Source organism: Telmatherina bonti (assembly GCF_933228915.1).
Source record: "Telmatherina bonti genome assembly, chromosome: 3".
Classification (NCBI taxonomy): Eukaryota; Metazoa; Chordata; class Actinopteri; order Atheriniformes; family Telmatherinidae; genus Telmatherina; species Telmatherina bonti.
In genome coordinates this window covers 35,020,188-35,036,784 of record NC_136621.1, presented here as the reverse complement: position 1 = coordinate 35,036,784, position 16,597 = coordinate 35,020,188, and the positions used below count along the sequence as shown (strand labels likewise).

At 41.3% G+C, this 16,597-nt stretch overlaps 1 protein-coding gene across 1 annotated transcript in view; it reads left to right on the top strand.

The window, feature by feature from the left end:
- The window catches only part of adgrl3.1 (adhesion G protein-coupled receptor L3.1), a gene marked incomplete at its 5' end in the record, with an annotated part of 102,975 nt that overhangs the window by 75,153 nt on the left and 11,225 nt on the right, over window positions 1–16,597 (top strand). Inside the window, 6 exons of the mRNA XM_079264596.1 lie at window positions 1,231–1,407; window positions 2,320–2,529; window positions 5,715–5,935; window positions 9,259–9,325; window positions 10,394–10,485; window positions 15,378–15,546. Coding sequence (XP_079120722.1) covers window positions 1,231–1,407; window positions 2,320–2,529; window positions 5,715–5,935; window positions 9,259–9,325; window positions 10,394–10,485; window positions 15,378–15,546 — 936 coding nt within the window. The remainder of the gene's footprint in view (window positions 1–1,230; window positions 1,408–2,319; window positions 2,530–5,714; window positions 5,936–9,258; window positions 9,326–10,393; window positions 10,486–15,377; window positions 15,547–16,597) is intronic.

Below are 16,597 nucleotides of genomic sequence, written 5' to 3'. Positions count from 1 at the left end.
CACTGTTGCCAGTATGCTTGTTCAGGATGGGAGATACAGTTGCATCTTCCAAATCAATCTGTTGGTTTCCTTCTATAGGCTATTATGAATTAGCTTTCATTATGTTCCTTTTTTCCTGTCTGTAAAGCGTCTTTAGATGGCATTGCCGTGATTTTATTTTTATATAAATAAAATTAAATTGAAACGAATTGAATAGATGTCACATTGTCCTTTTAAATTTGGCTTCTAAGATCCCAACATTTACATGGCAAGCAGCATCAATCACACTTTTCATGTATGTACAGCATCAGAAGAAGCCCCTCAGTCAAAATGAGCCCATAAGACTTTAAAGTTGGACTTTAAGCCACAGAAATGAATAGTTTGATCCTGATCGCTGTGAACTCTACTTAACTTGAAACTTGACTTAATGTTAGACTGAAAAGCTGAAAGATCATTGTCTTGTTTTGACTGAGTGCCAGCTTGAATATTTTCATTATTTTGCTTAGATCACAAATTTCTTGGCCACATCTTTAAAACAAATGTCAAAATGCTGGTTCATCTACAGGCAATCTTCAATGATCAGAATGTTTTGCAATCATCTTGCAATATTTTTTTAAGGCTTTTCTCCACTGATTTATCCTACATAAAAAGGCATTTGCAATAACAGACTGAAATCCATCTTGCTTCATATTGTATCAATTAGGATGGTCAGCACAGTAGTTTCACTTTGCATTTCTCATCCAGTAAACAAATGGATATCCAGTTGGTGACCCAGCTTGTTGGCAGCAAAAGAATCCTCACTTGTTCTTTTTTGAGAATTACTCTACAAAGCTCACACAGCTCTATCAGTTTACACAACACAAGCCGCTCCTGCACTCTGCAGCCGCACACAACAAGCACGGACGCAGCACTGTCACCTCCTGCCATGGCCTCATGTTTATTTGTTGCTGCACTTATGCATTCTGTCCCTTCTGTTTGTTGTTTTGTTTCTGTTTGTGCTCGACTCCCTTTCTGTGTTTATTCTCCTCCATCGTTGTCCCACCAATCCCTCCCACCAGTTTCTCGCTATTTCTTGGCTCTCCGACCACTCTGCGCTTCTACCTCCCACCCCACCCCCATTTGGTGGCCAAGTATCTATTTTCTGCCATCCTACTCTCCTGGCCCTTCTGGTTTTTTTTTGGGTTTTTTTGTCTTTTCGTGTTATCCTTTCTGTCTGGGTTGCTCTTGATCACTGTCTCGCTCTTCCTCCAGCATTCGGAAAAGAACTTCAATCCCAACTGTTCTTTCTGGAGCTACTCCAAGCGCACCATGACGGGATTCTGGTCCACGCAGGATTGTCGTCTGCTGGCCACCAATCGCACACACACCAGCTGCTCCTGCACCCATCTCACCAGCTTTGCAGTACTCATGGCCCACGTGGAAGTCAAGGTATGTATTTATTCTGCAGTGCCTGCCAGGAGAAGAAGGATGGCGAAGAGAGGGGTGGGGGGAGGCAAATACCAAGAGGTCAGTTATTCATCATTTGATTAGCAGTGGCTGGCAAGCTGATCAAACGATCCCAAAAAACAAGAAGGAAGCGATGAAGACTGGAGCATCTGTGAAACAGATTAGAGCTGATCACACTCGGCAGGGAATATTTTTTGCAATTAATTTGTTAAAGCGTTATGCAAAAAGGCAGAAACAGAAAGAAGCTAAAGGTTACATTTTATCGGAAAATTGATATTTTGACTGTAAAGTGAGAGCACTTATTTGGATATCCGCGAGCCATAGTGGTGGATAAAAGCATTAACGTCCCACCCTGTGTGGGATAAGCGCTTCTTCAACGCCTCTTTTTTTTTTTTCAATAACTCCTCACTTCGTTCCACAAATCAACTCTATTAACTTTGGACATCATGCAACACCTATTCTCTCCCTCTGAGCCAGAAGATGTGTGTTACATCTGAAGAGGTCATGGTCAGAGCTGGCTTGGCAGCCCTCTGTGAACACCGTGTGAGGTTTTGAGCAGTAGATCCATCACAGCAATGTTATGTTGAACATTGCTCTGCCTGCCAGATTGCAGGACACTGATGGATAGAGCCAGCGCACCTGTGCAATGCAGCATAACGCTGTGGCCCTGAACACTCAGCGACACACAGCCAGGTTCGCATCAGTCAAGGGGGCGGAGGTGGTGATGGGTGAGGGAGGGGCGTCAGTGTGTCGCTGTGTTTCATCTTACAAGTATACCACTAGTCTGTTCTTTTTTATGCAGTTCAAGGTTAAACACAGTTGTAGTACCTGTGTAATAAAGTGCTATCCAGTGCTTTACCTGAGCCTGTCTTTCTTTTCTCGTCCCTCTCACAGAAAGCAGACAGCATGCACGACATGCTGCTGGATGTCATCACGTGGGTGGGGATCCTGCTGTCCCTGGTTTGCCTGCTGATCTGCATCTTCACGTTTTGCTTCTTCCGAGGGCTGCAGAGTGATCGCAACACCATTCACAAAAACCTCTGCATCAGTCTGTTCATCGCTGAGTCACTCTTTCTGGTTGGGATCAACAAGGCTGATCAGCCGGTAAGCACGATGGAGTTTTTGTTTACACATCTGTGCAGATTGTACTATAAGGTGGGATGAGCCCATCCTCCTTACACCGAGCAGAATGCAAAGAAAAATAAAAGATATCATCATGACTTTATTCATAAAAGCTACTACAAAGAAAAGCATTATGTTTGTGTACAAACTAGCCTGGATTATGTAACTTGTCTCATGTTATAAAGGCTTTTAATGGCATTGTTTTCTCTACACAGGGTTCATTCATCACACTGAGCACAACATATTCATTGCATCACATTGCATTGCAGTCGATTATTAAATTGTGACAAAACTTAAATGATAAAGTAACTTAACAGTGATAAATACATAGAGCACAAACACCTTAATTTGCAGTTATCATGACAATGATTTACAATGCAAAGTGCACCAAACACCGACCTGCCACATAATCTATTAAAGCTTATGTGCTGGCTTAGATGATGTCATTTTTGTGCTTCAGTCTTCATTTGTCATTTCCTCCCTCAGGCTACAGGATCTGCACTCTTGGTCTTTTTGTTGCAGAATCCTGTTAGTTTTGTGGAGGATGTTAATTAAACTTTTTTTTTCTCCACTGAAAAAGCTTCAGTCAAGACAAATTTGTAAATGAGAGTTTGACCATCGCCAGAATGATGTTATTTTAACTGAGAGCTTGAGCTTCACAAATCGCTGCTAAACAGCAGAACAATCTGTGGAATTCAGGTTGAAATTCAGGCTTTATGTGCTGAACAGAATGGATTTTGTGGAAAAAATGTTTTTACTCCACAAGCAAAGTACCATTCAGGGTGTTTGCATGTCAGTAAAACTAAATTAATTAATCAGCCAGTTTGTGGAAAACTGGACTCTTCAACAACACATAAATGTCTTAGTCAGACTGAAATTATAGAAATCTAAGCCTTCCAAACCATAACCAGATAATTCAGTTTAGGTTAAATAAGTAGAGCATGCATACATTTTGCCACACAACCTCGAAAGTTCCTTGTTTTTGCATAGATGTGTCAGAACTTGTGACTGGAAAACACCTCATTAAGACCTGGCAGCTGACAGTCACATGAAGCATGACCAGCCGCTGGATTCGCTTTATTAAAGTTCTGATTTTATAACAGTAACATCATCTGACAGTCATTTAATTACAGTGTCTGTATGGATATTTTTACAGGTATTACTGCTATCTCTACTTGCAATGACCAGTTAGAAGCAGTAGAATGTCTTAAATGTTTTCTTACTTGGTCCATATCATGGAGGCGTCACGCAAACTTCGACATTTTTTCCTCTTAACAATCATAAAGTAAACGATCCCCCATGACTCAATACATCTTGGAAAACTGCTTATAAGCAAGATGTGGACGAAACCACAAAAGTTGAGATTTAGATTAGCATCTAGCATCATTTAAAATGAAATAAAATAATAATTAATCAAACTCAGAATCAGCTGTGACATCATATAAAAACTTGTTGAAACACACTGTACGTCCCATAGGCAGTTAGTTCTTATCAGCTGTTAGTGATGCATCACAGATAATACAAGCAACAGTTTACATTGTGTAAATTTACTTTAATAGTCATATTTCTATTCTATTCTATTCTATTCTATTCTATTCTATTCTATTCTATGTCATTTCACAAACTCTTTTCTCCAAAGCGACTTCCATCTGGAGTGAGAACAACGACGAACATCCACCCTGCTTGGTTTTGAGTGTTTGCTTCGGGCGCGTATACCCAATCCATGTATTGTAAAGGACACCTCAGTGTCTCCACAGCTTAATCTTTTTAAAATTCTCAGAGAATCTTACTGAATCTGCCATGCTCCTTTGTCTGTATGCGGTTTGAATCATTATGACTTGTATGTCCTGTGGGGAGGAAATGCTGACGGCTTGTCCTCCTTATCTCCCCCGCAGTATACAAGAACAGCCGCAGACTTTTTGCCTCCTGCTGTGCATTTAGAAAGAAAATATTCTCTTTGCAAATGAGCAGACATGGAAATCTGATGGAGCGCACGCCTTGACAGCGATGCATTTCTTTTCATCTGTGTGTTTATGAAGGAGAGATCGTGTTTCTTTGCATGCATTTTTGAGTTCTGTTCTCCTGTTAATTACTGGTGACAATTTTTGACCTCCATTAACATCTTCAGCGTCACTTAGCTTGCAGCAGTTTAAGCCAGTTATTCCAGGAGGAAAACTTAATGACTTTTGCAGAAGCATTTTTTTTTTTTTACCTGCAAGTGTGAGCATGCATGTGTCGCCTGTGTGTGAAGGCATTGCTGTGTGACCCTTTGCCCTCTAAACTCGTTGTCTCTCAGACATTAGGTAATTGCCTCACTGCAAACTCCTCCATTATAGAAGCTAGTGTGTCAACTTCTCCATCCGAGGATTCAGGACCGATTGTTTAGATTAATTGCCATGAATCTGAAGAACCAGCTGTCACCTCGTACTCCTTTCTTATTTTATTTGTATTTGAGAAGTTATATTTTAACTATTGACAGAAAACTACATGAAGCAACTGCATGATGTTTTTTTTTAAATTATTATTATTGTGTTTGTTTTCAAACATAAACTACAATTCTGGTAAAAGAAATAAAAGCTGAAATATTCCATGTCCAATCTAAAGTTTCCTCAGGCAGTTTCAAGACTTTAAATCTGTCAAGTTTTCTTTCTGTTTTGTCTCTCTAATATCAAGATGCTGAGTCACTTTTTGCTGCAGTTCCTTTTATTTTTGCCCGTTCTCGGCTCTGACAGAAATCACATTGTGTTTTAACAATGTTGCCAAGCAATTCTCCTTCCTCACTGGTTCAACTCCCAGGCTTTCTGTCAGCTTCCTTTGACAGTACTTCTGTGTGAAACGTGGTCAATCAACGACGGCCGTAACACCGATGCATCACCTACAGTACACAGTCTTACTCATCCACTCAGCGAGTGACAGTAACTAAAGTGTGAAGGAGGCCAAATTAACATTGCTGTCTTGAAGGGATTTTGAGTTATCGAGTCACCTGAAATTGGTGCAATATCACCACCATTGTTTTCTATACAGGCCTTATATTATCTGTATGATGTAAACAGGCTCAGTTATTACTCTGAATCTGATTTGCATGCTATTGCCTACAGCATCCACCAGCCTAAAGTGTGAGTGAATGTGTAATTCCTCTCCATTTCTTTTCCCCTTTCTTTCACCAGATTGTCTGTGCAGTCTTCGCGGCCTTGCTCCACTTCTTTTTCTTGGCAGCGTTCACCTGGATGTTCCTGGAAGGCGTGCAGCTCTACATCATGCTGGTGGAGGTGTTTGAGAGCGAACACTCCAGGACTAAGTACTTCTACCTGGCAGGATATGGAGTGCCTGCTGTCATAGTGGCCGTCTCTGCCGCAGTGGACTACAGGAGCTATGGCACCGATCGAGTGTAAGGAAGGCGGCGAGGAACGCGTAGCAGGAAGGGAAGATGTTTGACGGGGCAAGGGAGGAAGAGGGAGGAGGAGGGAGGTGGGGGGAAAGCCTGGAGTGCCTGCTGTCATTTTGGCTGTGTCTGGCACAATGGACTCTACAAGCTTTGGCACCTCTCAAGAGTCAATATAGAGCTGAGAGGGGAGAGAAGCTGAGAAGGATGAAGAGGAGGAGGGAAGTATGTGGACAAGCAGGAGAGGAGGCACCACCGAGTGCCTGCATGAGCATGGCAGCTCTAATGTGTGAATATGGAAGGATTTAGCAGGAAGGATAGAAGGAGGGGGTGTTCGGTGGAGCAGACTGCGGGAGAGAAGAGTGTGAGGATGGAAGGGAGAAACGGGGAAATCTGACAGGCTGTGCACACTCTCCTTACTGGTTCGCACTTGAGCGTGTTGAAACCAAGCTGGCCTCTGTGGAAGGAATGCATAGCAGCAAAGGATGAGCACAAGGTCACGTACTCATGCACGCCTCACTTGTCCAACCGCAGACACTGCGTGACTCCAAGGGGAAAAAAAAAAGGCAGCCGGCATCTCATTCATATGAAGCATATGCAAAATAAGCAACCTACAAATAACCAAGAGCTAATGCAGTTCTCTGTTTCACTTGAGTGACCCATCCGCTCTATTCATACTTTTCCTCTGAAAGGAGGTGAACATTGCATTCATACTGGTGTTAAATACATAATGCACACTTATTGTATACACTTCTCTGGACCTGTCTGACCTTTAAAGTGGACATAAACAATGTGAATCTCGTATAAGAAAACTCATTTTCCTCAGCTGCATATAAAAGAACCTCTCCACATAGAAAAGAAAGAAAAAAAAAAGACGGGAAGCTATAGCATCATTAAATGATTCATTCGCTCAAATGCTTACATTCGCCGCTTTGATACCTTCTGTAGTTCGCATATTGCAGCTTTCATCTAGCTGCATATCAACTCACAGATTTTTTTTTTTTTTTTTAAGATGAGGGAGGGGTGAGATTTAGCTGTGTTTAACTATAAAGTCACACCAATTGGCATGCCACTTAGATCAATATTTCATTGCAGGGCGATCATTAAAACATGAGAGTCTGAATGCCAAGTTCTGGATGAATAATCACACTGCATGCCATTAGCCAACAGAGCATTGTAAAAGACTGGAGACACTGGGCTTAGCGTGGAAAAAAAAGCAGCTATAGTAGCATGGTATGCTATAGTAGCACGGTATGCTACAGTAGCACGGTATGCTACAGTAGCACGGTATGCTACAGTAGCACGGTATGCTATAGTAGCACGGTATGCCACAGTAGCACGGTATGCTATAGTAGCACGGTATGCTACAGTAGCACGGTATGCTATAGTAGCACGGTATGCTATAGTGGCACGGTATGCTATAGTGGCACGGTATGCCACAGTAGCACGGTATGCTACAGTGGCACGGTATGCCACAGTAGCACGGTATGCTATAGTAGCACGGTATGCTACAGTAGCACGGTATGCTATAGTAGCACGGTATGCTATAGTGGCACGGTATGCTATAGTGGCACAGTATGCTACAGTAGCACGGTATGCTACAGTAGCACGGTATGCCACAGTAGCACGGTATGCTATAGTAGCACGGTATGCCACAGTAGCACGGTATGCTATAGTAGCACGGTATGCTACAGTAGCACGGTATGCTATAGTAGCATGGTATGCTATAGTAGCACGGTATGCTATAGTGGCACGGTATGCTATAGTGGCACGGTATGCTACAGTAGCACGGTATGCTACAGTGGCACGGTATGCTATAGTGGCACGGTATGCTATAGTGGCACGGTATGCTATAGTGGCACGGTATGCTACAGTAGCACGGTATGCTATAGTAGCACGGTATGCTACAGTAGCACGGTATGCTATAGTAGCACGGTATGCTATAGTGGCACGGTATGCTATAGTGGCATTGACTACACACTCTCACACATTTACTGTAAAATTTTATTTTTTAGTAGTTTTTGGTGGGATGGCTTTAACAACCAAACAGACCTCGCTGATATGAAAAATAATTGACAGACTATTTCCACTGCAAGTGCTTTTTATTTAAAGCAAGCCTTTTTATGACTCATTTATCAGTCCGGCTTTTAAAATGACACTGCTTATCATTTTTGACATAACACATTGGGACCGAACTTCTGAAAATATCATCTGCCATCCCTGCTGTGTCACCTTTTCACGCACCGCACTCCTGTTCTTCTCCACGTTAGCCAGTGGCGCTGAGTCTCATTCACGAGCCATAATGAAGGTGGCTATGACTTAGCGAAGGAGCCCTAATGGAGGATACGGTGACACAGTCAGGGACCTATAATGGAGGGCTCACTAATGTGTTGGAAATTGAAAGATTAATAATTCAAAAGCAGCTGGTCATGAATCAGTCGGCCATTTCCCTCCAATAGTTTCTCCGTGGCACGTTTCTCTGCAACCAGTTAGGCCTGACCTCAATAAAGGGCATTGTGGGAGTTTTTTTTTCTCGTTTTCTTTTTGTTGTTATCATTCCCTGCTTGCTGTCACTGATGACTGAAGATGTTTCATGGTAACACAACTTTAGCATATCGCAGTATATCTTTTAGAATGAAAGGTAACCTCTGGGTCAGAAATCCCTTGGTGTGCTGTCTGTGTGTTCATTCACTTCTTGCAAGCGTGCGGATATATTAAGCACCTTCTCCGTCCTCTCCTGTCCTTTAGCATCACGGCCATTCCCACACTCCATAAATAGCCCAGCGTGGCCTGCATCCATAACTCGTATTCAAATGAACACTGTCACGCCATATTTTTGCGAGCGCGGGATGTGGCCGTGTCGTATATCTGTGCCCTATGGGGAAGTTAGGGTTTATTTATCACAGGGGCTCATCCCTCGACGTCCCCCCCCTTTGTGTGTGATGTATGTTTGAGGTGTGCACATCATCTATTTTTCCTCCAACCTGTAACACCTTTCTCACCGTTCTTTATCTCTTTCACTTTTTCATCCTCCCCAATTCCTTTTGTCCTCCCTCTGTTGAGAGGAATTTGATATACTGTTTGTCTTGTAATGTACTTTTTTTTTCCCCCTTTCCTTCACCTTACACTACCTCCTGTGTGAGTGTGTGTGATCGTGATGCATGTCTCGTCCTATGATGGTAAATCCTTACTAGCCCACATCCATCTGAGACTGGAGTATGTTTTTAATCCCCAATGCATCTTTTTTTTTTTCCCTGTTTTCCCTCTCAGTGTTTCTCATGCATGATGTCTCTGTCTCCCCGTCTTACGCTTCATCTTTCTGTCTATAGGTGCTGGCTGCGGCTAGATACGTACTTCATCTGGAGCTTCATAGGACCTGCTACACTGATTATAATGGTGAGTTACAAACACACACATACCTGACATCGCTCCACACACACAGGAAGAACTACTGCCACATGTTCACGCAGGAATGAGAGGTTACATTAAGGTGTGCATTAATCTCCTGCAAGGTTTGCTTGAGCTCCCCAACAGTTTAAGTATAAGCAGAAGCAAGTTTATGTGTCAACTTAATAATCCCCACTCATGGATTAGTGCTCAAGTAGGCACATATTCCAACAAGCTGGAAATCTTTGGAGAGGACATGGAGCACAAACTGCTACGCGTTACACAGATTATGATAAGAGCTCAGCAAAGTCATGTTGCTATTAGGTGCTTATTTTACAATCCAAGGGCTGTTTTTCTTCCTGGCCCAGCTGTTTGACTCTGTTGCCAATAGGACAGTTAGTGGGGAAACACAGGCTGCCAGAGAGTCGGGCTAATTTCCTAGTCCTTTCATAGAGCGGCGCCGAGTGAGCTCAACAGTCAGCAAACTGCTGCGAGGAGGAGGAACAGACATTTTACCTTCAGTAAAGTAAACAGAGATGGAAATAGAGTCAGACGGCTCGGCAGACAAAAATAGAAAAAAGAAAATAAAAACTAAAACATAAAAAGCAGTTGTGGGTACAAAATGAAAAAAAAAAGAAAAGCAAATTGTTGCCCAGTTGCCAGTTTGCTGATGCTCTGTAGTCAGCTTCAAAATGTCAAGACAGGTTGTCACAGGTCTCACTGGAGATGCAGGAAAGCGACGTGGGTGTCCACCCAAGCCAGTTATTACTAAAGCACCCGATCTAAGCATTTGCAAACCAATCACACCGACAACACCTTTAGAATTGGGTTTATTGCAAAAATGATCATTAGAGGATGTAATGACTGCTGTTGAGCCGCTGAATTTTGAGCACATAAAAGGTTGTTCATTGGGGACGGTTACTGTGCCTCCAAGCCAATTACCGCCTGGAGGAGAAAAAGGCAACACTACGAGCTGTTTGAGAGTTGTGAGTTTACAGTGACAGCCTCGTTGGTGCAGAAAATGTAACTTGCATGTTTGTGTGTGTGTGTGTGTGTGTGTGTGTGTGTGTGTTTCAGCTGAATGTGATCTTCCTTGGAATCGCCCTGTATAAGATGTTCCATCACACAGCCATCCTCAAACCAGACTCAGGGTGTCTGGACAACATTAAGTAAGTTTCTACATTTGCAGCTTTCTTCCAAGCAAAGTGTCATGGCATTTATGGGAGAAAAAGTACATTCTTTGTAAATCTTACAGTAAAATATTATCTTAGTTAAAGTATCAGTATTCATCTGACTAAACTGCATCATGTGTTTTGACAGAATTGTTTTATTACATTCACTGCAGCATATTAAAGTGCAATTATGTGGTTTTGGTTACCTAATTCTGTTTACATGCATTGATTATTAATTTAACACTTAATAATGTTGTGTGTGTCATATTTAATATATACAGTTTCAGAGACATTTTGTATCACTTTGTGGTTAAAAGTTGGCACAAAACCCCCATTTCACATGATCTGTTATGGTTTCTGCCCCCTGGTGGAAACAATAATAATACAGGAACGCACTTCCATAATATTGAAATATCCCAAAGTAATAGACAGCAAATGGACATAAATTGTTTTCATTTTTGATTATTTATTTTTTTATAATTTGTCAAACAATCAAATAAACACTTAGGTCAGGCTTAATTAATTATCAGCATTGTTTTCAATGTATTCATAGAAAGCGTTCACGTGCACACTAAAAAGAAGCAGGAAAACTAAAAAAAAAAAAAAAAAAAGGAAAAACTTTGTCAAGAAATGTTTTTGATGGAAGAAATGAATGAAACTTTTACTCTGTATAAAAGAAAAATATCCCAGCAGCTGGGATGAAGCTCAGGACGATTAGAGTGAAAGAAAGATTTAACTGTAAAGCTGTGTGGGCCAGCTCAACTGTTTGAAGTGAAGAAAAGTACAGATTGTCATTCACCCTCGAGTCCTAACCCATCCTGTCTCTGCTGCAAAGGTGAGGACTAATTAATGAAGTTACAGTTGCTGCCACATGCTTAAATGTGCACCACTCCTTCTCTTATTCTGCTCATATGGATCCTCCTGCTGTCAGGAACACCATGAAGCAGCAGGTACTAATTAAAGTCAAAGGAAAGACTCTGAATAACAGCTGCAAGAAACAAACACAACTTCGGCTCCTGGTAATGGATTGTCAGACCTGGATTAGTTAATGATAACTCTCATCAATAATCTGTTACCTGCAGGTCTGTGTGTATACCCTGGACTGTTGCAGCTTAAAGGAATATTACTTTTTTTTTTTTTTTCCAATCTAGTCTATTTATAGGTAGAGGTGTTTTCTGTACTTACAAGTACTCAGTGTCTTTTTGTCTGTGGACAACTGTCAGGGGAGACATATGCTTTCAGTTTGGAAAGGAGGACAGGTTGGCTGATGGACGAGTCAAGCTAGCAGCTGCTCAAAATGAATACAGAAAAGCTGGACTTGCCATATAAAACAAATCAAACCTCAAACTTTTGCAGTTCAGCTGAACATGACATGAATTTTTATTGCACCTCACTTTGGCCATTGGCAAGTATTTACAATGGCACTATATTTTCTACACTAAAGAATGTCTGCGTTATATCACTGTACAAGTAATTATTGACCAATGGTTGTGCATGAGTGATGGGACCTCTGGCTCCTTTCAGTGATCCAAATCTTTACCTGAAATCAGCAGAAAGTGCTGCTTCTTTTCACTTAGCATCACGTCTAACTTTTGTGATTTAACCACATTTTTATACAAAAATTGCATATTTTGTTTGGTATTGAAACATGAATGTGAACATTGTTAAACATGCATTTTGGCTTCTAAAAGTTTATTTGATATTGAACCAAATTTGTGTTTTAACACCAATTCTCAGCCCAGCATATCTGTTGTGTATAAATCTATATTTTTACATTTTTACATTTTAAGTTTTTCTTTTTTTCAAACTTGTATTACAATCTGATTTTTTATCAATATATAAGTCATGTCTTCACAGTAATGCTAAAAGCATTATACATGGCAAACTGTCTAAGAAATACTGGATACATTTGGAGGAAATTGATCGTTAGCTTAGCATAGACAAGCTAAAAGCATGGAGGAAGACCTAGCTTAACTATGTTGAACTGTAACTTACACAATCTCCTCTACAACTCAGTTACATTTAAACAAGTTTAAAACAAGACACTTTTTAAGTCAGGGGTGCCCAAAGTTGGTCCTCAAGAGCCGCTGTCCTGCAGGTTTTCCATGTATCCCTGCTCCAACACACCTGGCTTCCATTAAATGGTGGTCCCTCGGTCTAGGTGTAAACAGTGGGGCGATCGGGCCTTCGCAGTGGCAGGGCCCAAACTCTGGAACTCTCTGCCTCTGGAGTTACGCTCCATCATGGACCTGCCTCTGTTTAAGGCCAGACTAAAGACTCATCTGTTTAGATCAGCCTTTGGCTGTTGAGATTTTTACATGTGAATGAACTGCTATTTTATATTTTTACTTGTTTTTATCTTTGTTCAGCACTTTGGTCAACTAAGGTTGTTGTAAAGCGCTTTATAAATAAAATTTGATTGATTGATTGATTAAATGCATCCAACAACCAATGAAGTTCTGCACAGGGAGGGATTAGTTTGAGTCAGGATCCTGTAGGATTGAAATCCTTGAGGACTAGGACAAGTCCATCCATCCTTTTTCTTGATCGCTTACTCCAGCTCAGGGTCATGGGAAGCTGGAGCCCGATATAAGTTCTATGTGCAAATGTTTTTTATTGTTTTGAGAGAAAATAACTTTGTGTGCATGGTTTAGTTTTTCTTTTGCATATTATTGCACACCACAAGTATCACCCTTTGAATTCAATAAAAGGATATTTGTTTTTATTAAATTTACTCTTATTTATTGTTTATAAGTTAACAAGCTGCAGGCTTTAGCTTCATTTAGTCTGAAACAGTTTTGAGAGTAGCATCAGCTTTCCTTTCTGGATCTGGAACAAATTAGCATATTTTAAAAAAATTAGGGGGAATTTTTGTGCCTGAAGCATGTTTTACCTTTATTTCTAACTCCTTTAACTCATACAATCCCTTGCACAATATATTGATTTAAAGTGTTTGGTCCAGTTGAACACAAAAGGCCTCAGTGTAGTTGACAGTTTCTGCCATGGCTCGGAGTACAACGCCTGACTGAGCTGTGGCTTTATAAAACAGAATTACTTACACGTTCTTTGAGGTAACATTTAAATATTATTGCCAATGAATCTTTCATGACAGCCGCTTTAAGTAGAACTTCAAGTGAAAAAGCTCGTTTCAGAAATAAAGACGAAACGAGCTGATCTTTGCTTTTTCTGCAGTTCAGGGGAATGTCATGAAAAAGCCTGATGAAAGATGAAAATCAAAGAAAGATTTATAATGGAATGCTTTTGGATCCCATGTTTTTTTTTTTCTTTTTTTTTTTTTTACTTTTTAATGACTTTCCTTTCGTCTCTCTGAGCACATTGGAGGCTGGCAAGATTTAAATCTATTTCACTTCATTAGTCATGTCTCCCTCTGGTTCATTTACTCATTAATCACCACCATGCTCATTTGTCCTATTCTTTTAGTGTCTCATATTTATTTTTCTTCCCTTTGTTTTCTTTGTCTCTTTAACCTCAAGCCATCATAAGTTCTCATTGTTGTGGACTGGCTCCGGTAAGGCCTCCCTCCAATCAGCTGTTTTCCTACCTGAAGGCATTTTGTATGTTTTACCTGTTTATTTGTTTATTTGTGTGTACAACCTGCTTAGAGCCGATGGGTCAACACCGATCTCCCAGATGAGCAGTAGTTCTCGGGCTTTTGTGATTTTTGAGGCCCTAAAATCGAAAGATCCAATGTGCTTTTGAATTATTACAGTGTCAGGGAAACACCTGAGAGAGCCCACGTCTCAGAGGAGCTTTGGAGGAAGAAGTGAAATGGTGAGATGGAGAAAAAAAAAGAGACGAGTGTACCCTTTATTGAAGAGGGTCATCAGGCGAGCTTTATTGGACGTTCTGTCTCGCCTGAATGGTGCCACAGAGGGCAACATCGAATCAATCACCTCAAGTCTCACTCACTTACTCTCCTCCTCTGTCTCGCTTCCTCCTTCATGACTTTCCTAATGTTCCACCCTGCGTGTTTTTGTTGTTTTTTTTCCTCCAGCACTCCTCCCTCTATTATTGCCCCCTTTCTTTGTTTCTAGCCATCGCATTAGAGGGGACCACTGCCCAGTCAGCCAATCAGATTAACGGTCATCCTCTCAGCTGTGGCAGACCCAAAACTGTGACCTTTTGTGGGAAATGTCATTTGTAATGGCTGTAATGTCCCTTTACTTACTGCCCCGTGAAGCCAATCACATGGACACATGCACACACACACACACACACACACACACACACACACACACACACACATACACACACACACACACTCTTACGCACTTCGGCAAGAACTTTGAAATGCATCTACATGCTTTAATATAATCCCATCTCTTTGGCATTTGGCCTATGACTCATTTGGCCTTCATTAGAAAAGAAGATTCACAACCTTTTTGTGTTAAATAACGTTGTTAATAGTCAAGACTGCACAGAGAGACTCCTGGACCCCCTTCTTCAGGCTGCGATAATATTAGTTTTCTTTCTTCCTCCCATCATGTATTTAGACTGATGAAGTTTGGCTTTAACTTGAAAAAAAAATAAAGTGGAATTCTTTTCTTTTTGATAACAGTGGCTGACATCAGTTAGTTTATAGCCCCCCCCCCCCCCCCCCCCCCCCCCCCCACCTCTCCCTTCCCTCTCTTGAGATGAGATCTAAATGAGAAAATCCACTCTGACTTGTAAGGATATAATTCCTTTAAGCAAAACTCCCACTGTTTCTCCATCCCACTCCCACAGTGTCAGGGCTCCGTATGAACCCTCTCTAACCCCTCTCCCTCTTGTCCCACACGCTTAACCCTTTTCACATCCAGAGAAAAGACAATTCTTTCACATTTTGAATCTTATTCGTACTTTTTCTTGTACTTCTCTTCTTTTTAAAGGTCCTGGGTGATCGGCGCCATCGCCCTGCTCTGCCTGCTGGGTCTCACCTGGGCTTTCGGCCTGATGTACATCAACGAGAGCACCGTGATCATGGCCTACCTTTTCACCATCTTCAACTCTCTGCAGGGCATGTTCATTTTCATCTTCCACTGCATCCTGCAAAAAAAGGTAAGAGAAACTCTGACCTTTTCTGTTTTGCAGAAGAGAACAACCTATGATGCTGGTCTTAAAACTTTTTTTATTTTCCCCTCGCTGGACATAAAACATCTCATCATCAGACAGGGTCATAACACCAGAAAGAACTTATCAGAAACAGAACATTCAGCTCTCATTACTTTAAATATTGGACACATAAAGGGAAATCTGTTTGGATGTTTTAGTGGGAGTGGTTACACTCCCCTGATGAGTTGCATGATTAAATCCATCAACCACCCTCACTTTAACACAAAGAGAACTTCTTTTATCCATGTTTCTGGGACAATTTATTTATAAGATTACAAAAAATAAAGTAGAAAATGTTTCCATAGATGCATTACTTTGCATATTCTAGTTAAGAGTGCCTTCTAAGAAGAGCCAACTCATGAGTTATTTTTATAAGCTCTCCCACACACTGTCAGGTAAGTATAGAACATGGAAAGAAAATGCATCACATGCTTAATGCTCTCATCTGGTTGCAGTCCAGCAGTGAGGTTTAAGTAGGCGACTTGTGAATCAGAGTGTGTGCAAGTTAGGGGTCTGGAATCAGCAATCCTGAGAGAGGTCCTCACAACAGTGCCGAGGTATTCTTTGGCCACAGCCCAACACAGTTTCTCCCCAGATACATGGAGCAACTCAGCGCACAGCTGTTCAAACAGAGCATGTGGCAATACACGTCTGCCAGTCCAACAAGCTTGTTAAAAATCAATTACCGTCTTATTTGTTCTAACTTGATTGGGATCTAAGTGCAGATGCTGTGTGTGTAAAAAGTGCATCATATGACTCCCTCGGGAATATGCCTATTTCAGACGGATGTGTGGCTTTTAGGGTGGATGTTAAGCGAGGAAAGTTTATGGAGTTAATCTTTTAACGTCTACGTTCCACGGCTTCGGTGTTTATTCAGGGAATTTTAGTTAAAGAAGAGTTTGTTTTATCCTGCAGCGTCATACTAAAAGAATGCCGCCGCGTGTTTGAGGGTGAAGCAGAACCTCCGCCAGTTCCTCTTTTTTGCTGTAAAGGTTTT